We start from the raw sequence: 26454 nt of genomic DNA, 5'->3' as shown, positions 1-26454 counted from the left end.
CCGTTGTGAGGATCCACTGGAATAATCCACAGGAGACCCTGAGAACATTCCTCAGCACAGAGGGAGACAGAATAGCCCTGTAACCCTGGACAACTTGCCTCCACTCTCTCAGAGAACAGGTAGGTCCCCTCTCTGGGTGCCTGGCACACAGGAGGCACTCAGTACACGTGGGCTGACTTGCTCTCTGGGCTCCAATCACTTGTCCAAGGAGAAATGGAGGGGGAGGCGGGTCTTAAGGGTCTGTTATTCCTCTGATAGCCCCACTCTCAGCCAGTTCTGGGGTCACCTCCTCTGGGAAGCCCTCTGCACTGGAGAAGCCAGCACGGAGCTCCTGCAGCACAGGTACCATCCCCCACACGGTAACGACCACCAGCCCCGCCAGACTGGCCAGGCCTTCAAAGCAAGGGCGGCAGCTTGTGTGCAGCGCCCCAGCAGGGATGAACTGGGAGTGGGGGATTCGGGCATCCCATCCCAGTTACTAAAATTCCCCTTTAGGCGGTGTTTCACAGAATGCCTTCACATGCCCGCCGTCTTCAGTAAAGGATGTGTTATTATCACACCCCCATGCCACACCTGGGGAAGCGGAGACACAGAGAGGGGAGATGGCTTGTGTAGCAAACACAAGTGTGGCGTATATTACTTACACGCAATGTCACCTAACTCACTTTTCCTAATCATCATGGTTCTCAAAGTGTGGTCCGTGGACCAGCAGGATAGAACTTGTTAGAATTGCAGATTATGGGGCTCCCTCCAGACCCGCTGACTCAGAAACTCTAGGGTGGGGCCAAGAGATTTGGTTTCAGCAAGCCCCCCAGAGGATTCTGATAAACGCCAAAGTCTGAAAACCACTGCCTTGCACAACCCTACGAAGTCACTATAATTATCCCCATTTTACAAATAGGGTAATTGCAGCCAAGCGAAGGCAATCGGTCCAGAACCACAGCTGTAATTGGGGGTATCAGGATTCTAATCCACGGAGTGTGGCGCCAGAAATGTGTTCTTGGAGACCACTGACGAGTTGACATCAGAATCAAAAGTAGGATCAGCAATATTTGGCCATTTACTAATAACTCCGTATTGAGCGGCTACTGCGTTCCCAGGCACCGTGCTAAATAAACTCTGGGACCTCTCTTTCACCGCTGCTAGTCTAGGACAGGGATTGGGATTAGGAATCACCGGAGGGGGCGCCTGGGTGGCTCAGTTGGTTAAGCGACTTGCCTTTGGCTCAGGTCATGATCCTGGAGTCCCGGAATCGAGTCCCACATCCGGCTCCCTGCTCAGCAGGGAGTCTGCTTCTCCCTCTGACCCTCTTCCCTCTCGTGCTCTCTATCTCTCATTCTCTCTCTCTCTCAAAAAAATAAATAAAAAAATTTAAAAAAAAAAAAAAAAGGAATCACCGGAGGGGCAAGTATCTGAGTATTACACACAGAAGGCAGGGCTGGGGAGGCGGGCTCCATGGCCCCTTTAAAAGGCGGGGCCTGAGCAACGGAACTGAGGAGTCTTAAGCGCGAGGCGCGCCCGAGAGGCTAAGAAACGATACACCCGGAAGTGTCTTAGGCAAGCTGGAGGCGCGCCGCCGGAGGCCTCACCGCTATGGGCCGTAACAAGAAGAAGCGAGATGGCGACGACCGGCGGCCGCGGCTTGTTCTCAGTTTCGACGAAGAGAAGCGGCGGTGAGTGCCAAGGCTGGAGCTGATATCCTTCAGGCCTCCACAGCTGGGGCCGAGGCCCGGCGGCTGTCGCTCACGCAGAGGTCCCTTCCGGCCCCGCCCTCTCGGCGTGGCCCGAGGCTCCCCTTCGACATCCCCCTCCCCTGCGGAATGGAAGCGGCCGCGGTAGGCCCCCCCGCCTGGGGAATGGAATCGCCCGCCCCGCCCTCCCGTCGCTAGGTCTGCGCCCCAGCTGACCCGGCTCCTGGTGTGCGGGCGGCCAGAGGGGTGGGGGTAGGGGTGGGGGTGGGGCCCGGGGGGCGGGGGGCCCCCCCGGAGCTGAGGCTTCGACCTCCGGGGCCAAGCCCAGCGGCCCCGCACGTGGTGCACTCAGTGTTGTTGATGAATGAGGAGTGAATGAGATGAGCGTTGCTTAAGTTCATTTATGCCCTCATCAGACGTGTCCTGAGCTCCTTCGGTGTGTGGGTGCCAGATCTCGGGACCCCTGAGCTGGACCCCTAAGCCTCAGCGTCCGGTCCATCAGATGTCCCTCGCTCAGAGCGCTGCTTTGCCATATGGTAGTGGGTCAGCGAAAAGCCTAGTGTTGGGCCCCGGGAACGTTTGGGAATGGTGCAGCCAGCACTAGAGAGATGAGAAGCAGCCCAGATCAGATAGGGGAGGGGAATGCAGGGTGGCATGGAAGGGGCTTACTGATGGGTCTGGGGGCGGCTGTCCTGGGGATATGGGGTGCCAGTCCAGTGGAAAGTTTGTGGATATCTGGGTGAGGGTGGCCTTGAAAGCCCTGCTAGGAGTGGTTTAATTCACTGGGTCATGGAATCTGGCGACATAAAAAGGGCCCCCTGCCTGTCCTAGGGTGCATAGGCCCACCTACATGGCCCTGTTGCTTGAGGCTGAGAGCCCTGGAGGGGGTGGGTGGGTGGAAAGAAGCAGCATCTCCCTCTTTCTCCTGACCTTACACTCTCTATGACCTTTGGCAAGTAGCCTAGCCTCTCTGTGCTTCAGTGTCCCCATCTGTAAAACAGGGATTGGTACCTACCACACAGGTTGGTGTGAGGAATACGTGAGGTGACACATGTACATTTTTTTTAAGATTTTTTTTTTTTTAATTTGAGAGAGAGCGAGCACACATAAGCAGCGGAGGCGGGGGTGAGGAGGAGCAGAGGGAGAGGGAGAAGCAGATTCCCCGCTGAGCAGGGAGCCCGATGCGGGACTCAACCCCAGGACCCTGGGGATCATGACCTGAGCCAAAGGCAGGTGCTTAACTGACTGAGCCACCCAGGTGCCCATGTGTACATTTTTGTAATAGTACAGTATTAGTGGTTTTTCTCTTCCCGGTGTGAGCCTTTCTTTCCTTGTGTCTCCTCCCGATTCTCCCTTGCCTCTTTCCTATAGGGAGTACCTGACTGGCTTCCATAAGAGGAAGATAGAGCGGAAGAAGGCAGCCATTGAGGAGATCAAGCATCGGCTCAAGGAGGAGCAAAAGAAGCTCCGGGAGGAGGTGTAAAGGGGGAGATGGGTGAGGGAAGGGGGGTAGGGAGAGAGGGAGAAGGAGAGAGAGAGAGTGTGTGTGTGTATATAAAATCTGATTCCCGCGGTATTTACATCCTTGGATGGCCTTAATACGAGCATCTGCAGGAATAACGGAAGGTGTGGGCAGGCCTGGGGAGCAGTTTGTACCGGTAGAATCATGGTGGGCCCTGGTCTGAGGAAGGCTTAGGGTGGAATCTCCTGGTGTTTCACTAGGAGTCATTCATGGTCTCACTCACCCTGGAGATGAACAATGCTCCGCCTGGGGTTGGCTGGAGAGGCCACACTCACTGTGTTCCCTTCCCTTTTGGTTTCAGCGCCATCAGGAATACTTGAAGATGCTGGCAGAGAGAGAGGAGGCTCTGGGTAAGTCCCATCTTTGCCCTGACCTGGAGAATAGCCAACAGGCCTAGGTTATTTATCCCTTGGTGGGTGGAAGGGGAGAGGTGTGGGGGCTGCACAGAAGCTAACTTCCCTAGCTCTAGGGGTCTTGGTGGTGATGTAAGGGCCAGGGACGGTCTTCAGCAACCTCTAAATGTGAGTGGATCAGACACAGGAAGAACCAACCTCTTGGTGAAGCAATCCTGAGCAGAACGCCCAGTTCCTGAGGCCTGGAGGACTTGGGGGCGGAGGGGGGGGGACGTGGGCAGCAGGAGCTGCTGGGGTCACACGAGGTTTGTCCTAGATGAGAACCAGATGGTCTGAGGTCTCTCCGGAGAATCAAGGGAGGAGTTGAATCGCTTACATGTGTCTGCAGGCTGGGCTCTGGAGGCGGTGACTTCCTGGACACTCTCCCATAGCGTAGAGGGGGCCGTTGCACTCTAGGGCTGGGCAGGGGGTGAGAGTCTGGCTACTTGTGCTCTGAGGCTGAGAGCCGGTTCTGTGCCCACCTTGCACAGAGGAGGCAGATGAACTGGACAGGCTGGTGACGGCAAAGACAGAGTCGGTGCAGTATGACCACCCCAACCACACAGTCACCGTGACCACCATCAGTGACCTGGACCTCTCAGGGGCCCGGCTGCTGGGACTGTCTCCACCTGAGGTGGGTGTAACTTCCAGCCCTAGAGAAGACGGGCCCCAGGTGCAGGCTGGCTTGTCGGGGGTGCCGAGTGCTGTTCCCTTTATGGGGATTGCAGCGCGAGGGGCTCTTTCCCTCCTGGGCGCTCTTCTGGGCCTGGACAAAATCCCTGACCCTGGGGCTTGCAGAATCCAGTTCCATGACTCAGCGGCTGTGGGAACGTGGGCAAGTGTCTTCGCTAGTAAGTTGTGGGGGTCACTGCTGATGGCACCTGTCTCAGGGGATTACTGTGCGTGTAAAAGCGGTTCATCCAAGAGAAACACCGAAGACAGCGGGGTATGGTGATCACTGCAGTGCGTGGGAATAGCAAAAACGTGGCCCGGCCGTGCGCACTAACACTGAGTTTGCAAGCTATGAGTGGGGAGGTGCTCACAGATTGCAACTGACATTTAAAAAAAAGGGGGAATCCCCCTAAATTTTAAAAGCACTCCATGGGCCCTGACTCGGGAGCCACGGAGCCTTCCGGAAAGGGCAGAGGAAAGCCCTGCTTTTGGGTGAAGCAGCAGCATGTTGTGTTGTTTTGCTTCAGTTGGTGTGATGCAGTGTTCCTCCTCGGTGGGGCGACTACCTGCTGGGGAATATGAGCGAGGGAGAGGCTTTGGAAGTGATGGGGAAACGTTACGCAGGCAGAACTGCCTGATAAGCTCTCAAAAAAAACAAAAACCAAACCAAAAAACCCTCCAGATTAAAAATCTTTTTTAAATTTAGAGGAAAGAAATAGAACAGAATGTCATTGGAAGTATCACAGAGCCTCCCAGTGAGGTACCATCTCCCGAAATGTTTGTTTCCATCAGAGTTGCGTCCGTCTGGGTGGGGTGGGCATTTCAGTACCTGTGGGTCCACAGTCACAAGGCACAGCACGTTTCCTGTCACTGGTGAAGGCGTCCCTGCGCCCCGAGCCAGCGCTCTGTGGCACCCTTACCGAGCTCATCCTCCTCTTCTGTCTCCTGCTCACTCTTCTGTAAGCCCTCCCAGCCTCAGCGTGCAGTGGACGTGCAGACGCTCACGGCTGGAAGAAAAGGGGGACAAGGCTGTGAGACGCAGCTCTTCCCTGTGTGATCTCCGCGTCAGGGGGCTCCATGGCTTGTCCACCCGTGGCCTTCTCCGAGCCCTGAGCCAGGCCTCGAGGCCGCAGGCCGTGCCCCTCCCTGACCGAGCCGTGACAGCTGGTGTCAGGCCTCGCGCTCTACCACTCCGGGTGCCATCTTTGTCCTGTGTGTGCTGCTTTGGCAGGGGGCTGGGCACGGGTCCGAGGAAGAGGCGTCCTCTGTGGAGAAGCCGACCAGAGCCTTACCCAGGAAGTCCAGAGGCCCCCTCCTGTCCCAGCGGTGAGCCCTGGTCTGTCCTCCCCTAGGATACTGCTCCCTCGTGGCTGGCAGTGGTGACGGGGCCTCTGGAGCCGCCTCTCTCCGGCCTGTGGCGGGTGGCATGGGGCAGGTGTGGGGCCTGGAGCAGCCACTCTGCTCTGCCCATCGAGTGTCCCCTCCTCCCTGTTCCCCACCCCCAATCCCCGACAGTGGCCAGGCCTGGGCGCCCTTAGTGCCCCGGGGTAAGGGCCTTTTTATGAGCAGAGGAACTCGCGGGCCTTCTGGGGTCAGAGCAGGCTGCCTTTGGCATGGATTTGGTACTCCCAGCATTCGAGGCCTGTACCGACTTCCTCTGTGAGCCAGGCAGCCACTCACCCCTGAACCCAGCTTTCCACCCAGGCCCTGCTCCCCACAGTAAATGCGGCCCCAGCCTCACCAGCCTTCCACCTCCTACAGGATCTCCGCTCTCACGGCGTCACTGCACGCACACAGTCGCAAAAAGACCAAGAGGAAACGTCCCCGACAGGCCCAAGACTCCACCAAGAAGCCCCCGAGTGCCACTCGTACCAGCAAGACCCAGCGCCGCCGGCTGACGGGCAAAGCCCGGCACAGCGTAGAGTGAGCCCCGAGAACCAGGCCGTGCCCAGTCCTGTGCTGTGTCCGCCTGGCTGGCCCGGTAACGCAACACCGAGGTGGGGTGACTCTGCGGCCCACGGCAGGGAGGCCAGCACCTCTGGCCCGAGCTTGCTCCCTGGCAGGGGCAGACAGCTGAGAGGTGACTCCCCCCAGGAGGAGCCTTCAGAGCCGAACCTGGGGCATCTTCCCAAATGTCTCCCCCACTGAGCCTTCATCAGATTTGTGAAACTGAGTACACTTGTGGTCTGTTTGTCCCTGACCCTGATACCACGTGCCAAGGGCAGGCTTCTGAGGTGGTGGAAACCGTCAGGCAGGTGGGTCCATCTTCCCTGTCCAACAGTTTGCCCTGTGGGGGTGAGACAGGTAGTGTTAGGTCTGGGCCCCCTAACCCGGGCTGCAGGCAAGCATAACACTGGAAGAATCCAGAGTCAGCCAGCTGCTCTGAAAAGCAGGCTGCTGGGCCAGGGGGGTGAGCGGCGCCGGACTCCGCCCTTTACTGGCTGAAACTTCTTGGCCTCATTGGTCTCCTCAGCTGAAACTGAAGTGGTGGAAGCGGATGAGTTCCAGAGCATTCCCCACCCAGCTCAGGCCCAGTGAGAGATGGACAGGGTGACAGGAGAGTGCAGTGCCAGAAGCAGCCACAAGTGCCATCAGGCCCCGGGGTGTGGGAGGGCCTGGCAGGAGGGGGAGCTGACCCCCCAAGCAGGTCTTCCTTCTGCTCAGCCCGCGGAGGGCTGCCATTGGGCAGGCACGTCTCTTCTCCTGTCCCCAGTGCCGTGGGGGGGTCGTTTACCATTTAGAGCTACACATGGTGATATTTACAAGTATTCTCATCTTCTCTCTTCCGTGTGCGCCATCAGTCCTTACAGTAAACCAAGGAGATTGAGTCAGCGATTTTGCCCATCTTGGGATCAGAAGTGATGGAATCAGAACCCTCTGGAGAACTTGCCTTTTCTCCCCAGAGCCCCTCTCTCCATGCTCCACGCCTGGATTCTTTCCTTGCCACTCTCCATCTGGTGGGCCTCCTGGGCTTGGGGCTTCTAGGAGCTTTATAAGGAAGGATTAGGTTTAGCTGCGTATAATAGAAAACAAAATTTAAAAACAACTGGCTTGTATAAGAGGAGGTAACAGGGAGATAACTAGCCTGGAGCCAGGGGGGCTGGGGGGCTGGGATGGCAGGCTTTTAGCTTTTTGTTTTGTGCCATTTTCTTTCTTTCTTTTTTTTTTTTTCTTAAAGATTTTATTTATTTGACAGAGCAAAAGAGCACAAGCAGGGGGAGCTGCAGAGGGAGAGGAAGAAGCAGGCCCCCCCGCCGAGCAGGGAGCCTGATGGGGGACTCGATCCCAGGACCCTGGGATCATGACCTGAGCCGAAGGCAGATGCTTAACCATCTGAGCCACCCAGGCGCCCTGTTTTGTGCCATTTTCAACACATGGCTTCCACCTCATGGTCCAAGATGGCTGCTTGAGCTTCAGCCATCATACTTGCCTTTCAGCCGGCAGGAAGGAGGAAAGGTTGAAGAACATGTCCCTCCCTCCTTTTAAGAACACTTGACACTTGTTCTGTGCCTTGGGTTGGGCAGAAGGCAGAGGCAAGAGGAAGGAGGAAGAGGGAGCCCCCTGGCTGTAGGGAAGGCTGGGTCCTGTGGTTCATTCTGGAGAATCATGTGCCCGAGTAAGAACTGAGGATTGTGCAGGGCACCTGGGCGTCTCGGGTCGTGATCTGCAGAGTCCTGGGATTGAGCCCCAGGGAGTCTGTTCCCCCCTCTCCCTCTGCCCTTACCCGCTGCTCGTTCTCGTTCTCTCGCTGGCTCTCTCAAATAAAAATCGTGGCTACGAGCAGCAGAGTGTCCCACAGAAGGCAGGTGTATAAGGAAAGGGCTGTCAGGGGAGGATCTAACTCTGTGGAACCAAAGCACAGCAGACGCTTGCTTTCCTGTTCCTGGGTGACTGCAGTGAACTTCCCCGATGCTAGCAGAGGGAGCAAGGCCTCTCAGCTCAGTAGAGGAAAGACTGTCCCGGTAGAATGTGTTTTGGGGCGGCTGAGCCCTCCCCAGGGGGACAGGTGGGCAGGCCCGCTGGAGCTGCCCACCGGGGCTGGGAGCTGTGGAGGAGAAGGTTCCATGCCAGGGAAGCCAAGGCTTTCTTCCTCTCCAAAGTCCCCTGGACCTCAGAGGCTTGGAGCCCCCAGAGCTGACATCTTCCAGATGTTGGAGGCACCCTTTAGATGTTCCCAGGCTGCTCACACCTTTCTTGCTCTGTCTCTGTGAGCCACCTCCTCAGAGAAGCCTTCCCTGACCCCTCCTCCAGCCTCCCTCCCCCTCAACATGGGCCTAATGACACTTTGTGTTTCCTTCTTGTAACCACTGAACACATTGTAACCTAGTGACATCTGTCCCCACTACCAGACCATGAGCCTTCTGAGTGAGAAGTTGTGTCAGTAATTGCTGTTTCTGCCCCTGGCACAGGGCCCGTCTCACCATAGGTCCTGAGCCAGTCCTGGCCAAATTACATAGGACCCAATCCCCCTCCCCACAGGTGCTCCCAATGGCCCTTGAAATAATCTGTTACAGAACTTTTTTGGCCCTACTGCCATGTTTGCCTGTCTGCAAATTTCTGAATCTGGTTTTTTTTTTCCTCCTTCCCGTCACCATATCCATCTCTCCTGGGCCTCCACTGAAACCTTCCCTGTCATCTGATTCCTTTTGGTTATTTGGCAGTCATGCTGACTAGAGGGCGAGGGACTTTGCCCCATCTCCGTCACCCCCTAGTCAGCGTGATTGCCAAATAACAACCAAAAGAAATCAGATGGGAAAGTAATTTATCGAGCACTTCGCATGTGCCAGTCACATTATTAACTCACAGCAGAATGGCAAAGTGGGAATTAGCTCCATTTGACAGGGGAGAAAACCGAGCCTCCACGTATATAATGTTGGAAGTTACCCCTCAGAGGGGGCAGACACTTGGACGTCCCTCTGGAGGTCAGGGTTTTGACATCAAGTGTTAGAGGACAGAAATCCTTAGAGCCCAGAGGGCAGGGAGGGTATCCAAGAAGGATCCCGAGAGGAGGTGATCCTTGATGTCAATCTTGAAAGATGACTTGGGTTGGCCAGGCAGCTGAGGGAGGGGATGGGCGGGTAGAGGGCCCTGGTGAGTAAAGGTGGGGAGCAGCCAGAGGGGAAGCAGCTGCAGAGGCCCTTGGGCCCCAGACCCTGAAGGGCCTCAAACTTGAGCTGTGGACCTGGACCCTTATCCTGTGGGCAGTGGGAGCCCCTGAGGTGGGGCTGGGGAGTTGCCAGGGGCAAGTCAGGGTCGGTGATTGTTTTAGAGAGATCTCCCTAGGGGTAGTGTGGAGGCTGCACCGGGAGTCCTGGAGGCTCCAGGACCCTGTTGTAGTTACTCCGGGGGAGGCAGGGAGGCCCTCCTCTCATGCAGGAACCCGTTCACTCTTGCCAAGCATTTATTGAGCACCTATGAAGTCCCAGCCACTGGGGATACACTGGTGAACAGGAGAGTGTGGTCCCTGCCCTCCAGTGACTTATATTTCATGAGCCGTAGCTGTAGGGACTGAGTGGAGGAGAGATGATAATAGCATTTATTGAGCACTTACTGTATACCACTCACTACAGTCTCATAGTAACCCCACAGTCTAGGCAATTCCATTAAGCCCACTTTGCAGTTGTGCATTGAGGTGGCCCCCTCAGGAAGCAAGACATTAATACTGCCTGACTGGCTGAACGAGCTGAGTCTTAACCTCCAAGGGGTGCACTCACAAGGTCCATAATGTGAAAGACACCCCAGGAGCTGTGCGAGTCCTGCACAGGATCTCAGCACAGTGAGCCCTTACTTAAGGCTGGGGAAACCAGGGAGGGCTTCCTGGAGGGGGTGCCATTTAAGCTATCACTAAGGGAATGAAAAAATCTGTGATTTACCATTTCAGAGACACCGCATGGGCTAGAAGCTCTGAACATTAGCTGGGTTTGGCTCAAGAGTATTTAAAGACAGTTTGACCATGGGCACCTGGGTGGCTCAGTTGGTTGAGCATCTGCCTTCAGCTCAGGTCATGATCTCAGGGTCCTGGGATCGAGCCCTGCATCAGGCTCCCTGCTCAGTGGAGAGTCTTCTTCTCCCTTTCCCTCTGCCCCGGCCCCTGCTCCTGCTCTCTCTGTCTCTCGCTCTCTCAAATAAATAAAATCTTAGGGGAAAAAAAAAAGAATTCTGTGGAGAGGAACAATTCTGAGTGTTTACCCAATTTTTTTGTGGCAAAAACCAAATCAAAACCAAAACCTAAATAAGTTGACTTTGCCGTATTTCAAGATGTTGCGATTTCATGCAGAAGTTCAGATTTCTGGCTTCTTCAGTAAAAGGAAGCCTGGCTGCACCCAATCACCACTTCCCAGGGTCGCATGGACTGGAGTCAGCCCTGATGACCCTGTGAGAGACTCGGGCCTTCCTGCTTCTGCACCGTGGGGCCACCACCCCCTGCCTCCCTACCTTGCCTGCCCAAGGCATGGGATTGTCCACAGGCCTGTGGGCAGGGTGGGCTGGGAGGGCAGGAGGAAACTGAGGGCAGAGGGGTGGAGTGGGTCTGGAAGTGTCAGTGGTGGTTCAGCTACCCCAGACCTAAGGAGAGAGTATCCCAGCCACGGGGAAGAGCATGAGCAAAGATGGAGGTGAGCAGTCACAGACTCTGCAGGGAGCAGGAAGGGGGATGGTGTCACCAGGATAAATGGTGACAAGGGTGGCACGTGCCGCCCCGGCTGCCGTTGTGCTCTCACCCCTGAGCCATCAGAGCCATCCTGCGCAGGACTCTTGAGAGTGTGGTTTTTAGACCAGGCTCCGTCATCAAGTAACTGAGTGGCTCTGGACACCTTGCTTCAGCCTTGAGTTTCACCTCTATACTACATGGATGGCAACGGCTGCCCTTTGCATTGCAGGGAGGTGTGGGGAGAAACATGAGTATGCAGGCAGAGAGGCCAGCTTTGCCCACTCGGGAAAAGGAGGGACTGTCATTACTTAAATGACTGAAGGCCCCTCTTTGGGCCTCAACCGCTCTTAGAGCCATGGTCCCCCCCGCCTCCCAAGAGGGAGGCCTCTCCCAACAGTCCCCGGAGCTCCCTGGCCCCCTCCTCCTGCCTCCTTCTGGTCCTCTCTCCAGCATGCTGGCTGATGCCCACCTGCTTACCACCTTCTCCTGCCCTCCAGGGGCCCCGCCAGGCGGCTCCAGAGCTAGGGAGAGTGCTCAGGACAACCCCCGTCCTGCCCCCAGACTCTTTCCCTCCTCCCTCCCTCTCCTCCTGCCTCACTCCTCTGTCCCCTCCGCCAGACTGTTCCTCCCCGGGGCCTGCGGGGCCTGCAGCCTCACTCCCTCCCCTCCAGGGCTTTGCTAGGGTGTCACCATCTAGGCAAGGCCTTCCGTGCCCACCTTATTTCTTATTTCAAATGTAATGCTCTCCCCACACCAGCCACTTCCACCCCCCTTCCTGGCTTCATTGTTCTCCTTAACACCTCTCACCAGCCTATATACTCCGTATCTTGCTTATTTATCTTGCTTGGCATCAGGGCGCCTGGGTGGCTCAGTCAGTTGAGCGTCTGACTCTTGATCTCGGGTCAGGCCCTGATCTCAGGGTCGTGGGATCGAGCCCTGAGAAGAACCCCCCCATTGTATTGGGCTCCCTGCTCAGCGGGGAGTCTGCTTGAGATGCTCTCTCTCCCTCAGCCCCTCCTCCTCCTCCCTCTCTCTAATAAATAAATAAATAAATCTTTATCTTGTTTGGGGTCTGTCTGTCTCCGCTAGAATGTAAACACCAAGGAATCAGGAGATTTAATCTTTTTTTAGCTAAGTATCCTCAGCACACCCAACTAAATAGGGGCTCCATAAGTATTTAATGAACTGAATTGTCAGGAACACCACCCTGAGTTAGCTACAGGTTTTACTGATTGGTGGGGGTGAGAGGGTGGGGGGATGGGGCTAAAGGGCCCCAGCCATGTCCTGACCCTCAAACTCAAACCAAATGTCTAATCCACACCAGGCTCAGAGAGGTCAAGTAACTTTCTCAAGATCATGCAGCCAAGAGGTGCTGGAGCCAGATACCGGACCTCTGTCTCACTACTTCCTGTTTTGCTCACAGTAAGTGGGATCAGACTGAAAGCTCATTATTCTTGTTACTAAACTGGGTCTTCACCCATTCCAGCCTGGGCCAGGATGACCTGTTTACGGGCTATCTCTTCCACTGGTCAGTGGGCTTCTCATCTCAGAAGGAGGCACAATTTATTCATGTTACCATCTCCCCAGTGCCCAGCAGAGATACATGTGAATGAGCGAATTAGTAAATGAAGATGCTCTGTGGTGCTAGTAGAGTCAGACACAACGGGGTTTTAGTCTTGGCTCTGCCTCCTACTAGCTGTGAGACTCTGGCAAGTTAATTGTCCTTAGTCGCTGTGAAATGAGGATCTTGGTACTTAACCCTTTGGGTTACTGTATCCTAATGAATGTAAAGATTTTGGAATTGGAGCTGGTACCTAGTGCAGAATAAATGTTAGCTTAAAAAGGGGGCAGGGTAAAAAAAGAAAAAAAAGGAGAGCTGTGCATTTTGTGAGTGAGTTCTGCATCAGTGGAAGCAAGCAAATGGAGGCTGAAAACCCCGGGCATTTCATTTGATCCCCACAGGTACTACTACTCTTCCCATTTTACGGATGAGAAAACTGAGGCACAGAGAATTTAAGTCTCTAGCCCAACATCTGGAGTAAGGCCAGTCCAGGGAAGTGCAGCGAGAATGCACCGGCGGGAAAGAGATCAGAGGGAGCCAGGCCCGTCAGTGCTAGCTCTCTGAAGGGCCTCCTGGAAACCCAGACCCAGATGCAGCTCAGGCTAAACGTGCGGCGGGTCCCGCGCTCAGAGGCATCGGGGCACCGCCCGCCTCCGCCCCGCCCCTTGCCCTCGGGTTGTCCAATCCCACAGCCTTTATGTAAATGAAGCGCCTAGAGCGAGCCTATGCAAGAGCGGCAGGGGAGTGGTCTTCGTCCACCTCCCGGGCAACATTCTGATTTATTGTTAAAATAGAAGCTGTGACCCCGGCATCCCACCCCGGCACTCCCTGTGCGTGGAAACCCGAGCCGAGGTCAGTAGCACTGCGCAGCGGAAAGGGGGGACGGGGGCGGGGAGAGGACGCTACTGGGGTAAGGGAGAGGGGCGAGGCATACGGAGAGGGACTGGCTGACCCGCCGGAGAGGTCCAGGAGTCCATTCTCCGGGTGGGGCATGAGTGTCCGCCGAAGGTTTTTCATTGTTACAGCCACACCTAATGTGCATTTTACGGGATTCTGCCAATTGGTTGGGGATTAAGAAAGAGGAGGAAGCGGGAGCAGTGAGGGGCACGTGGAATAGAGCCCCCAGCCGCCCCCAGGGAAATGAGCCGCCTTGTCTTGTCTCAGGCGATGCTCCTTTATGTGGTCAGACCAGGAAAGAACCGCCCAAGCTGGGCGGGACCAGTGCGCGCCCCCTCCACTGGGGCAGGGGACGCCGCGGGGAGATGACAGCCCAGGGAGGCTGAGGGGCCAGTGGGTACCCTCCTCACACAACACGCCGGCTCCTGCCACCTCCCCAGGTCTGATGGTGGAGAAGCCAGGAACCTTCGCCCTGGCTGCCCCAGGGGAGGATGTGAAATTCCCCAGGTCTCAGCTGAGATTGGGCTACAAAGGCCTTATGTCCTGGTATGCTTTGGAGGAAACTCACCAGGTGAGGACCGGTGTATGGGCAGGTGACCTGGGGGCACCGCAAGGTGCATGGGGTTTGGGGATATGGGTTCATCTTCTGCGCCACTCTCCTCCTGGGGCTCTCTGTGAGCGAGGAAGGCATCTTCAAGTCACTCTTTTGTTGGGGTCTGCCCTCTCTCTCCTGTCCCAGGACATGGCGCCAGAGCCCTCAGTGGCCTCACCCAGATGGGAGGGCCCTGTGCTCAAGTCAGAGCGCCGGGGCTTCTTTTTGGCTAAACTGTACTGCATCCTTGCTGTGTGACATTGTCCTCAGCTCTGAAAATACCTGCTGGCTTTTGCTTCACTCCCAGCGTTGCCCAAGGAACCTGTGTGAATTGGCAGTGTGATCCAGTGCCCCTCACTTCCACCTCCAAGAGGGTGGGGAGGGACACAGACCTGGGCTGGAATTCAGTTCAGCCCCTGGGACTTAGAGCAAGGTGTGGATCCTAGGTGAGCCTTAGTTGCCTTGTCTGAAATTGACATTGCTTTATCTACAATGTGGGGTAACTGTGAGGCCAGGGTACTCAAACTTTGGGGTGCATTGCCTCACCCGGGAAATTTGTTGAAAATGAGCAACCCCAGGCCTCACCTCCAAGAGATTCTCACTGGGTGGATATGGGGAGGGAACTGGGAATATGTTTTTGTTTTTGTTTTTTAAAGTAATCTCTTGGCCCAACGTGGGGCTCAGACTCACAACCCCAAGATCAAGAGTCGCATGCTCCACCGACTGAGCCTGCCAGGTGCTCTAGGAACAAGCGTTTTATGAGAGGCTCAGCTGAGTCTAATGCAGCGTCCTTGGAACACACTTTGAGCAACACTGCAGTGATGACTAGAAATCACATGTCAAATGCTTGGCAGAGTGCCTGGTGCTTAGTAGGTGCTTAAAGAGTGTTTACCGAGTGAATAAACGAACAGCTGAATGAATGGATGGACAACCTATTTCCTTCGTCCTTATATGTCTGGGGGTAGCTAAGGCTGGGTTCTGGTGGGCTGCCCGCCAGTTACCTGGTCCTTGCCCCCCCCGCCATTCTTCCCAGGCCCCACCATAGGATCGCAGGAGCTACTTTGGCCTGACTCAACCAATATGGAGGAGGTGGCTGGGAATGCCCCGTGCGAATACTTTGAGGCCAACGTGCTTGCCCAGAGCTGCTGTCAAAATTGCTTCTACCCTGAGGAGGCCCACAGTCCAAGGCACCAGGTAGGCCAGCTTCCCTGAGGGATTGTGGTGGTTTGGGATGGGGGGTTCAGGATGGGCTGCGCCTGGTGGGCCACTAACTTGTGGCCAAACCCAGACACTGGCCTTCCTCCTGGGCAGAACAGAGGTTCTGCCATCTGTACAATGAGCTGGTGGGACCACGTTATGTTTCCCAAATGCAAGTCATTCTCCTGCTTTTATGATTTTTTTGCCATGGCCTCATGTTATTTAGTACTTATTTTGTTATGCTTTAAATAAACACCCTTTTTAAAATTTATACTAAAACAAAACTTTGTAGCATCACCACAAATGGGAAACTAGGATCATATCCTTTATATAGAAGGTTAAAAGGGAAGAAAGAAAAGGAAGAAAATCAGAAATGTCATTAAATTCTCACTAGAGAGTACTGTCAGCTGAAGGCTCTGAGCCTGAGTCTTGCTGTCTCTCCTTAAAAAGAGAGATTGGCAGGTGTTAGGGAGGCATTAAAGGCATACTAACACCTACTGGAAACTCTCCCTCGAGGTATTGAAGGAGAGAAAGGAGAGGTGTTTTCTCATTTTGCCATCCTTGTGGTCTTATGCCAAGCCCTGCTCTGTGTAAACCCAGAGCTCCTGGTACAGAAGCTACGAGAAGCATGGGACTGTGAATCTCCATGGACCCCTCCAGCCTTGACCCTCCCCCGCCCCATCCCCCATGGCTCTGTCATTCCCAGAGGGTCCTGAGGCTCCTCCTGAGCCTGGCAGCCAGCTCCATGCGGGACGTTAGGCTCTGCGAGGTGGCCTTCCTAAGGGAGTTACTGTTCAGTTTCAGAGCCAGGCAAGCCAGAGTCCCAATCCTAGGTTTGCCGTTTACCAGCCATGTGACCTGGGGTCTTACCCTCTCTGGCTTCACTCTCCTAATGGGGGAAGTGGGACAACAGGGCCTCTCACTCAGGGCATCTGGCACTGTTTAGTCCAAGGACATGTGGCTAATTCAATACATGTTAGTTTCCTCTCTTCCTCCTTCCCAAGCCAAAAAATAAACCTGGGAGAAAATTTTCTACCTGTCCTAATACCTCCAAGAATAACTCTCTACCCTCAGCCCCAAGTTCGGGAAACACACCTGAAAACCCTGCGAGTCTGTCTCTGATGCCCATGGCCTTCAGCTGCAGTGGGTGGGGAGATGGCAAGTGTGGAACAGGAGGAGAAACTTGGATTCAGACAGGTCTGAGTTCTAGTGTCAGTCTAGCCACGTCTAGGCTGAGACCTTAGGCCAGCTCATGTGTTCACACTTAAGGAACAGGTGCCTAAAATGTGCCAGGCATTATGCTTCCCAGGAATGTACAGATGTGGCCCCAGGTCCCAGGGCAACCCTCTCTCTGAGGCTTACTCTAGCTCCCCTAGGAGCCTGGGTGCTGGATGCATCCCTGCTCTTTTCTTAGCTGAGCCTCCCACAGGCCAGGGGGGCAGGTGGTTATCTCTGGAAATCAGGTCACAGCCAGGATCTGCAGGGGGAGGACGGGCTACGCGGGAGGGTCCTGCTGTCTGCCAGGCACCACACATCCCTTTTCAATGTATTTATTCTTTTTTTTTAAGATTTATTTATTAATTTGAAAAAAAAATTTTTTTTAAAGATTTATTTATTAATTTGAGAGAGAGAGAGAGAGCGAGAGAGAGCACGAGCTGGGGGAGGGGCAGAGGGAGAGAGAGAATCCCAAGCAGACTCCCCGCTGAGCAGGGAGCCTGATGCAGGGCTTGTCGTGGGGTTCTTTTGGGGGTTCGATCGCAGGACCCTGAGATCATGACCTGAGCTGAAACCAAAAGTTGGACGCTCAGCGGAATGCACCACCCAGGTGCCCTTTCAATGTATTTATTCTTAAATGTATTTAACATTCTATTGATTTAACACTAATAAAATTCTACTTAATGTTTTTACATTATTTATTATATACTGTTCTAAGCCCTTTACAAATATTGACCCATTTAATTGTCCTAACATCCCTAGGAGGTGCATGTTCTTATCATCCCAGTTTTGTAGATGAGAAAACCAGGCTCAGAGAGGGAAACCACTGGGCTGAGGTCACCCAGCTAGGAAGTGGAGGTGCCAGGATTGGGCCTGATGTCTGTCTGAGGCCAGAGCCCGTGCTGACCCACCAGACGGGAAATCAGAGTCAGGGACTGGCTTCGGGGCCTGCTCAGGCGGGCAGTGGGCAGTGATGGGGTCTTGGGGTGAAAGCAGGGAGGAGGTGCCATGACAGGCTGGGGGTCCTGCTCGGGCCCAGCTGGGCTGGACCCCTTGGTGGTACCCAACCCACTGCTCCCTCCTCATTCCTGTGGCAAGGTTCCCAGGGCGGCCAAGGCGCCAGGCTGGGCTGTGGATCTGACACCTCCCGCTGTCGAGTTCTGATCAGAATCTGGCTCCAGGGCAGGGGGCGAAACTGAACCCACATGGGCCTCCTCTGGCTTGGATGGCCCTGCGCACACCCTGGCCCCGCTTCTTGGCACTGCCCAGGGCCCGCTCTCCCTGGCTTTCTTGCACGCCGGTGCCCACCCTGCAGTGTGGCCAGGATGTGGCCTCAGCCCTGGGCGCTGAGCTCCGGGGTCCCCGGGGAGCCCGCGCCCAGCCTCCCCCCTCCCTGCCGGGCTCTCAGGTGAACGGCGGCGGGGATCAGGTTCCTGCGGTTTCATGTCCCGCATTGTTCTTGGCTGGGTCCCGGCTTATGAAAGAGTAATGAGGGGCCCCTGCTCGCAGCCGGCCCCTCTAAGGTTTCCGCCGCCTCGGCCGCGGCCGCCTCGGCCCAGAGTCGCGGCCTGGGAGGGCGGCAGCGTGGGGGCCTGAGCCGGAGCCCCCCGGGGACGAGGGTGCTGACAGCCCACAGCCGCCACCGCCAGAGCCCGCCGGCCAGGTAACCTGAGAGGAGGCGGGGTGCAGGGTGCCTCGGCCGCCGTCTCCCACCGCCAGGGAGGGCCCGCCGCCCCGGCGAGGAGGGGAGGAATGGGGGGGCCTTCCTGGAGGTGAGTCACCGCCGTTCCCCCCGGGTGAGCCCGGCTCCAGCCTTCGCAGGTGTGGCCTGGCCAGGCGGGCGGGGGAGAGAAGCCTGCCGGCTCAGGGCCCCACCCCCACCCCGGGGCCTGGACCCTCCTGCCCCTGAGCCCCCTGCAACCCCCCTGCAGCAGGGCAAATCTCCCCTTGCTCCTTCCACCCAGGTCTCGCTTTCTGTCCCCTCAGACTTCCTCTTTCTCCCGCAGACCATTTCCTTCACTCTCCAGGTGGGCTTGGTCCCTCCTCCTCACCTTCCGCTCTGGACCTTGTTCTCCAGCTACAGATGACCCGTTTGGGCCCTTTTGTTTCCTTCACAGCCTCCAGCACACACATGCACATGCACCGACACACATGTAGAGCTAAACTCACATGCACTGATGCAAACATATGCATTAGTGTCCCCCTCCCCGACGCGCCGGGGCACACTTGCACACACAGGCCTTTATACACACACATACCTGTACATACACGTGTGCTTGCACACACCCTGTACCTCCGCCAGCCCCCGGCTTGGGTCCCCAGAGACGCTGCCCGCCTGATGGACAGCTCTCCTTGAGAAGCCTGAGATCCCAGGAGGAGATGCCTGGACACTCAGCTACACTGCCTGGTGGGGGGAGGGGCTCCGCAGGGGGAGGGGAACCCCCACGTGGGCCAGGAGCTGCTTCCTCTTTCCAACTCTGCCCCAGGAGCCGGCGAGCCCTCCAAGTGCTGGGGTGCCTTACTGCGACCTGCCACGCCGCCTGCCTGCCTCTGAGGACCCTCCCCATTCCTCGGCCTCCGGCTGCCAGTCTGTGGTGGGCCCGGGCCTTGGGCCAGGGCCTGAGAGGTGGGTAGAGCCCCAGGGCTTGGGGAGGGGCTCCCTAGGGGAGGATGCCCTCACCCACCCCACCCTACACCCCTTCACGATGGCAGGATCTGTCTGTGCTGGCTGTGGGCATGGGTCACATGGGCAGGTCACACGGCCTGGGCATAGGCCAGCAGTGGGCATGTTCCTTGGGCCCTAGCTCAGTTTGCTCCAGGGTGAGGAGCAGCCATGCACCCACCCTGCAGGGGGCATGGCCCCCAGCCTGCTCACGTTTCCTGGTTCCCTTGGCACAGCTTTAAAAGATTAAACGGGTAGGTACCTGTGACCACCCACCTACCTGACCATGTGCTGTTCCAGGCTCTGGGATTCCCTCCACCCCCAGGCCTGAGCTGAACTGAAGTCCCTCTTTGAGGCCATGGTGCCTTGGGAGGGCATGGCCGAGGGCCCAGAAACCTGGGTTCCAGCCTCTGTTCCATCCCCGATGGGCTAAGGAAACAAGTCATTCCCTCCTTTATGCCTCAGTTTCCCTGTTTAAAAAATAAGAGGAATTGAATCAAATCAGCTTTGCTTTGGGAACATGTATGCCTCACAGATAGGTAGTACTTATTAAAAACCAAAACCAGCCCTGCCATCAAGTATGTTTCAGAAAGTCCAGGGTAAACAGATTTGAATATCTGTCTTGCAAGACTTGTCAGAAAATTCAGTTTGCTAGCAGGCCTTGTGCTTTTGGGTAGGGTGGTAGAAGTATGTGGTATGTCCTAAACTCATGTGACCACAGACCTTTTTCAGGGCCATCATCCCTTTCCATCTTGTAGGTCCATCTGTGGGTCACTCTTTGGGGACACTGCCATCTATAAGCCTATTTGGGCCTCTGGCTATCTGGACTGGCTTGTCTAAAGCAGGGCTTTCTCTGCTACTTCCTCCCTCGGCATCCAGACTGGTGACCCTGTCACTATCCCTGGAGCCCTGCTACCTCTTGAGGCCCCCCCTTCAGCCCAGTACACCTGTCATGTCAGTTTTACTGAGCTTGAGGGTCCCACTCCTGCTCCAGTGACAGGATTGGTGCTGGGGTCACAGGCATGGTTCATAATGCAGCTGTCCCCCTTCCTGGCTCTGTGACCTTCACCAGTCCCTTGAGCTCTCTGAGCCTCAGTGTCTTCATCTGTAAAATGGGAATCATGACACACATTTCAAAGGGAGACTGTTGTAGCTGAATGAGGCAGTCCATGTGAAGAACCCAGCACAGGGAGGCCTGGGTGTTCACTCCCTCCTTTGCTCTAGTGTGAGGTGTGTGTGTACCTGGGTGGGGTACTACTACTCCCTAGTTCCCATGACTTTTGGGGGAAGAAGTCATAGGTCTGTTTCTTCTCCCAGGGGCCAGTCAGCAGGGTCCTCCGCAGAGGCCCCCGCAGAGGCCCCCACAGCCGCCCCTGGACACAGGAGCCAGGAGCCGGAGACAGTGCCCTATCTGGGGGGTCTGGCCTCCTCCCTCGGAGGCAGCTTCGACGAAGGCCCTGAGTCTGGCACCAGCTCCAGCCCTGACTGCGACACCCCTGATGATACCAGCGACTCGTCCTCCGTGGTGAGCTGGGGAGGGAAGGCTGGGGCAACATCGCCCCTCTGTGCCAGCCCTGGGGTAGCCCCCAAACCTCCAGACAAGGGTTGAGCCTCTTACACCAGGGAACTGGGCCAGGGCCCTCTGGAGACTTAGCCAGCACCTTGGGCCGCCCGGACCAACCGCCTGGGAGGGGCAGGCGTCTCTTCCGTGAAAAGACAGAAGGAGTTTCAATTGACAGGAAGTTCCAGGTGAATCACCAATGGGGTCAGGCTGCCAAATACTCTCAGGTCACGGAGGACCGGGATGCTGGGCATGCTCTCTGGAGCAAGGATGGGACTGGTTCTGGGCCCTGTCCTGGTCACACACCTCTGAGCTCCATGACCAGCCCTGGCATAGATCTCTGAAGGACAGAGGAGAGGGAGCAGGCTGGGGAGCCCAGGCAAGGGCTGGGGGCCATTTGGCTGGGAGAAGAGAAGACGCGGGTACTTCCTGGGGTATTCACCCCTCAAAGGGCTGTCACAGGGCAGGAGAGGCAGGTTATCTGTGAGACCTCTGAGGGAAAGTGATGGGATGGCAGGTGTGGGCTCAAGAAGGCTCACCACCCCCTCTGAGGGAGAGACTTTTATGGCCCCATTCTAGGGCAAGAAAACTGAGGCTCAGAGAAGGGAAACAATTTACTTGAGGCCATGTATCTGGGAAGTGGAGGGGCAAGGCTTTGAACCCACTTCTCTCTGGACCCTGGGGGTGTCTCTGCCGACTGGGGGCTGCCATGCCAGGGCCTTTCGACCACAGGGAGTCCAAATGCGCTGGGTTCAAGTCCCCTCCCACCTAAACCATTTCCCAGCTGCGTGACTTAGGGCAAGTTTTTAGCTCTGACGTACATGCCTGCCTCAAGGGTTGGTTGAAGATTAGCTAAGTTAACGTCTGCAAAGGGCCCGGTGCAGTGCTGAGTATACAGCAGGTGCTATTCAATGTCAGGGCCTTTCCCTTTGTCTACCTAGCTCATGCTGGGAGCACGGGCCCTAGAGGCTCCATGCTTTCTCCTCCCTTCCCTGGCAGGACTGGGACACTGTTGAAAGGCCGGAGGAGGCCTCCGGTGGGGACGAGCTCACCGTGATGATCCCGAGGAAGCCCCAGGAAGGGCCAAGAGCTGACAGTGCCCGAAGGGCTCCATCTCTCCTCACCCGGTCCCCTGTGGGAGGGGATACCGCAGGCCAGAGAAAGGAAGGTGAGTCCTGCTAGGCCAGCTTGGTCGCTGTGACCACATGATGGCCCGGGGCCTGGCCAGATCTCACTAGCCATCTGGGTCCCCCAGCACATCTTACTTTGGTGGCCTGAGTGATAACAGTACAGTTCCCATATAATTATGGAGCGGCCACGGTGTGCCATGCGACCTAATTTAAATACATCATCTCACAGCTGGTTGGTTAGGATTAGGTTGCAATTGACAGAAACCGACTGAATGTAAATGAAATGACTCACATAAGTAAAAAGTTTAGGTGGCTGTGACTTCAGGTATGGCTGGATCCAGATGTTCAAACAGTATCAGAAATCTGGTTTCTACTGTGTTTTCTTCTGCACTGGCTTTGTTCTCAGCCTGACCGTCCCTCAGTCGTGGCATGATGAGCAGCAGCAGGCCCAGGCTCTATCCCACCTGCATATCAGCTCCCAAGAAAGAGGGTACAATCTTGTCCATAGGGTTTCCCCTGGGACCCAACGTGGGTCACATGCCCAACCTGGTGATCAGGGATGGGGTCAGGTGCCTGTGCGTGAGAGTGGGGGAGGAGATTGCTCACAGGAAATCAGGGGCATTGTTTGCAGAGAAAGGGAAAAGGCCGCTGGGCAGGCCACGCCCCCAGATGTCCACGACCCTGGTTAGCACCTCACTGGCATGTGAGCCGGGTGGGGGTGATGGGAGCATGTGGAGCACGGGAGTCGGGGGGAGAGAGGAGGCTGATGTAGGGGGCTGCTCACACCCTGACCCTCCCTCCAAGCCTGTTTTTCCTGCAGTCTGTTCCATGTCACCACCATTCTGACGGCTCAGGCCCCCAATCTTGTGTTTTCCCGATTTCTCTGTTTCTTCACCATTGTATTCAGTCAGCAGTTGTGGTTAGGGCCACCTGCAAAACACACCTCAAATCTGTCCCCTTCTTGCCATCTGTACAAGTACTCCCTGGCCAAACCACTGCTGCCCCTCACTGGGATTGTCGCCAGAGTCCCCTTCAAGCCTCCGGATTCTGTCTGGCCCTCTCAGTCCGTTCCCCACAGCAGCTGGAGCCGCCTTTCAAAACACAAGGGGCACCCAGGTGACTCAGTCGGTTATGCATTTGACTTTTTTTTTTTAAGATTTTTTTTTATATATTTATTTGAGAGAGAGAATGAGAGATAGAGAGCATGAGAGGGAAGAGGGTCAGAGGGAGAAGCAGACTCCCTGCTGAGCAGGGAGCCCGATGTGGGACTCGATCCCAGGACTCCAGGATCATGACCCGAGCCGAAGGCAGTCGCTTAAACCAACTGAGCCACCCAGGCGCCCTGCATTTGACTTTTTGATTTCAGCGCAGGTCATGGTCTCAGGGTCGTGAGATCGAGCCCTGCATTGGGGTGGAGCCTGTTTGAGATTCTCTCTCCCTCTGCCCCTTCCCCTGCTCGCAGGCACATGTGCTCCCCCCCAAAAAAACAAACAAAAACATGAATCAGATCTTATCACTGCCCCATCCCCACTGCCTTGCCCTCTCAGGCCCTGGGGAGAGGGTGCATGGGAAGAAGTAATATCACAGAAGACGCAGGGAGCCAAATGCCTCCCCGGAGTGAGAGTGGCCTAATAGGCAGGTGGGATTTTGTACTAAATACCTGCTTTCTTGCTTCTCACACAGGGCAGTGGAGTGGGGGGAACCCTCACTCTGTGCCCTTCTTGATCAAAGGCAGTCACTACTGTCCACTTGGTGGCAGGCTCCCACACTGCAGACAGGGAGCCAAGGCCCCGGAGGAGTTAACCAACTCCAGGATGAGACATTAGGAACCCCTTGACATCCCGCTCTGGGCACCTCCCTAGTTTGCAAAGCACACTCCAAGGGGCAGGCTGCACAGAGCCCCGCCGGCCGAGGGACAGGACACGGTGCCCTAGGACTTATGTAGAGCCTGCCCTGTGTGCGCGTTTAGGGGGCTGTGGGAGAGAGGTCAGATCCTGGGGGGGCCAGGCCGAAAGGGATGCTCGAGGTGGGCCGGCAAGGAAGAAGCCTGGGCTGGGGGCACTGACCCTACTGTGAGGCACCGGGAGTGGTGGCGAACGCCATCTCAGCCAGCACCCGTGCTCAAAGGGTGAGGCAGAGCTCAGAGCTGGAGGTGGGCAGCACAGTATGATTGAGCCCTTCCTGTGTGCTCAGCACTTTCCTTAGCCGGGGAGACACAGTGGAAAACTAGAAGGTGGGGCCCCTTCCCAAATGGAGCAGGGAGTCTGGTGGGGGTGGCCAGAGCCTCGCCAGCCATGTGAAGTCCCTGGATTTTCTTCCAAATGCAGTTGGGAGCCCCTGATGTTTTTGCCATCTTTTATTTTGAAATAATTTTAGATTTATAGCAGAGTTGCAAAGAGTCCAGAGAGTTTCCATTACAACCCTTTGCCTGGTTCGCCTAATGTTGACATTTTACAAAACCAAAGTACGGCTATCAAAATTAAGAAATTAACATTGGTATAGCACCACTGTCTAAACTATAGACTTTATTTGGGTTCATCCGTTTTCCCCACTAATGTCCCTCTGTGGTCCTGCGCTCCCATCCAGGACCCACACTGCATGGAGACACCATGTCTCCTAGTCTCCTCCAGTCTGATAGCTTTCTGGTCCCTCCTTGTAAGCAGGGGTGATCTAGCCAGGTTTGCTTTTGGAAAGGATCTCCCTGAATGGATGGTGACCTGGGGCCCCCAGTGCAGATGCTGGGGGCTATTGCAACCATCCAGGCGAGGGATGTGGGTGGCTGAGGGGGAGGTGGGAGGAGGCGGATAAGAGAAGCCGGCCCATTTGGAACGCCATGGGGCATCAGGCATTGGGCAACAACAATGAAAAATTAAGTGCTGCTATGTGCTTGGTTCTGGTCCCTTGCTAGGTGCTGGAAATTCAGACTTTGGGGCCAGCAGGTCAGAAAGTTTGGAGGAGACAGAGCTTTCCAAGCAGGAGGGGAAGGGCATCTTAAGCATGGCCTTTCTTTTCTTTTTTAAGATTTTATTTATTTATTTGAGAGAGAGTGAGCATGCGAGAGAGCTAGCACAAGCTGGGGGGGGGGTGGTAGAGGCAGACTCCCCACTGAGCAAGGAGCTGGATGTGGGGCTCGATCCCAGGACCCTGAGATCATGACCTGAGCCAAAGGCAGACGCTTAACTGACTGAGCCACCCAGGAGCCCCTTAAGCATGGCCTTTAATGAAAGCAGTGGTGGCTCGTTCCAGAAGCCACCATACCCTTCATTCCTCTCCTGAAGCTCCGGCCCAGGGACACACACACAGCTGGGGGCCACCACATGCTGGGTGACCAAGGGCTGAGGGGGCTGGAGGGTGACACTGAGGTCATGGTGGTCCCTCCCTGGGAATGGGTGTTGTGAAGTGGTCCCTGTTTAGGGCAGTTACATTAATCTCTCGGACCAGAGCTGCTTAGACTGTAATGTGCATACAGATCACCTGGGAATCTTACTAAAATGTAGATTCCTCGCAGTGCACCCAGGGCGGGGCCCCTGAGAGTCTGCATTTCTAGCAAACTCCCAGGTGAGGTCCATGCTGCAGGTTCACAAAAGTCCATACTGGGCTCAGGGCAGCCCTGAGAGCATCCGGGACAGGAGCCTCTCTGGGTATAAGGAATGGGAGCTTTCTAGAGCTATCACACGTGAAAGAGCCTCCTTAGAAGAGATGGGGGGAGTTCTCAGAACTCACTCGCAGGAGGTAGAACAGGGAAAGGGAAGTTGCTAGGTAGCTGCCCCCAGACCCACCTCTCCCTCTCTTGGGTCCCGTGGGCTATTGTCAAAAGAGCTCTCTACAAATTTGTGCAGGGATCCCCAGTCGACATGTCCTTTCAGCTCTGGAGACTACCTCCCAGTGACTGAGTCAGCTGGGGTTTCAGTGTCAAGTTCCCAGCCTCAGCTTGAGAGAGACCTTTAAGCCTCGTCTGATCTAACTCACTCCGAGGGGTGGACTCACTTGGTCTGGACAGTGGGTCCTCTAAGAAGGGGCTGTGGGCTCTGCCTTAATCATCTGTCCCAGGGGACAAAGAGAGGTTGTGTGTGAGACTCCTCCCCTTATCTTGAACCTGCCTCTCCCCTCTCTCCAGACACCTGCAGTGGGAGCCGAAGCGCTGGACAGCACTGGGCGAAGCTCCGGGGAGAGAGTGGGTACTTCTTGGAGCGGCACCGGTCGGCACTAACCCCGGCTTCCTGTGAGACACCGCAGGGCGGACCTCGCAGTGCCACCCCCCAGGCTTCCTCTCTTCATTGTTCTGCCCAGAGGGATGTTGCTCACACTGCTTCCACACAGTTCGATACTCCCCAAGCCTCCTCTCCCACACAAATTGCCCAGCGGGACAAACCCAAAACCTCATCCACCCAACAGGACATCCCCAGGACCTCTCTCACACAGCACAACCCCCTCAGAGCATCCTCTCCCTCAAGAATCGCCCAACGGGATAACCCCAGAACCTCCTTTGTCCAACGAAACAGTCCTCAAGTTTCCTCTCCCACCAGAGCCACCCAACAAGACAACTCTAGAACCTCTTCTATTCAACAGGACAACCCTCAGACTTCTTTTCCCACATGTATTCCCCAGAGGGACAACCCCAGAGCCTCCTCTCCCAATAGAACCATCCAACGGAGCAACCCTAGAACATCCTGTGCCCAACTGGACAATCCCAGAGCCCCCTCTCCCAACAGA

General features: G+C 55.9%; 2 protein-coding genes across 5 annotated transcripts; both read left to right on the top strand.

The window, feature by feature from the left end:
- The first annotated feature begins 1522 nt into the window (after positions 1-1522).
- Positions 1523-10384, top strand: NOL12 (nucleolar protein 12). Of its 4 annotated transcripts, none has more exons than XR_012375324.1 (7): positions 1523-1673; positions 3063-3168; positions 3515-3563; positions 4097-4239; positions 5509-5603; positions 6039-6532; positions 7474-10384. XR_012375324.1 is itself a non-coding variant. In XM_025882281.2 (6 exons), exons 1-6 carry the CDS (start codon positions 1594-1596, stop codon positions 6202-6204), a joined length of 639 nt encoding a protein of 212 aa, XP_025738066.1. In that variant the 5' UTR covers positions 1523-1593; the 3' UTR covers positions 6205-10384. The 4 variants fall into 4 exon arrangements, 1 of the variants encoding a protein (XP_025738066.1); XR_012375323.1 differs by having other exon boundaries at positions 7079-10384; XR_012375322.1 differs by having other exon boundaries at positions 6039-7234.
- A 2907-nt stretch (positions 10385-13291) lies between these two features.
- Positions 13292-26451, top strand: LOC141370850 (TRIO and F-actin-binding protein-like; the record flags this gene model as incomplete). Its single annotated transcript, XM_073882610.1, has 7 exons — positions 13292-13339; positions 13825-13955; positions 15010-15170; positions 18875-19014; positions 20368-20575; positions 21611-21779; positions 25859-26451. Coding segments are annotated over exons 3-7 (1224 nt in total), but the record flags the coding sequence as incomplete, so codon positions are not given.
- Positions 26452-26454: the final 3 nt, after the last annotated feature.

This window comes from Callorhinus ursinus, unplaced genomic scaffold (assembly GCF_003265705.2).
Source record: "Callorhinus ursinus isolate GAN/ISIS: 27379988/994484 unplaced genomic scaffold, GSC_fseal_2.0 scaffold48, whole genome shotgun sequence".
Classification (NCBI taxonomy): Eukaryota; Metazoa; Chordata; class Mammalia; order Carnivora; family Otariidae; genus Callorhinus; species Callorhinus ursinus.
This window is presented reverse-complemented; position numbering and strand designations above follow the sequence as displayed.

Excerpts from the sequence above, each read along its gene's own strand:
- NOL12 (XM_025882281.2), top strand. The coding sequence starts at position 1,594 with ATGGGCCGTAACAAGAAGAAGCGAGATGGCGACGACCGGCGGCCGCGG. Across the intron at positions 1,674-3,062 it reads TTCGACGAAGAGAAGCGGCG|GGAGTACCTGACTGGCTTCC; the intron begins GTGAGTGCCAAG and ends TCTTTCCTATAG. Across the intron at positions 5,604-6,038 it reads GGCCCCCTCCTGTCCCAGCG|GATCTCCGCTCTCACGGCGT; the intron begins GTGAGCCCTGGT and ends CACCTCCTACAG.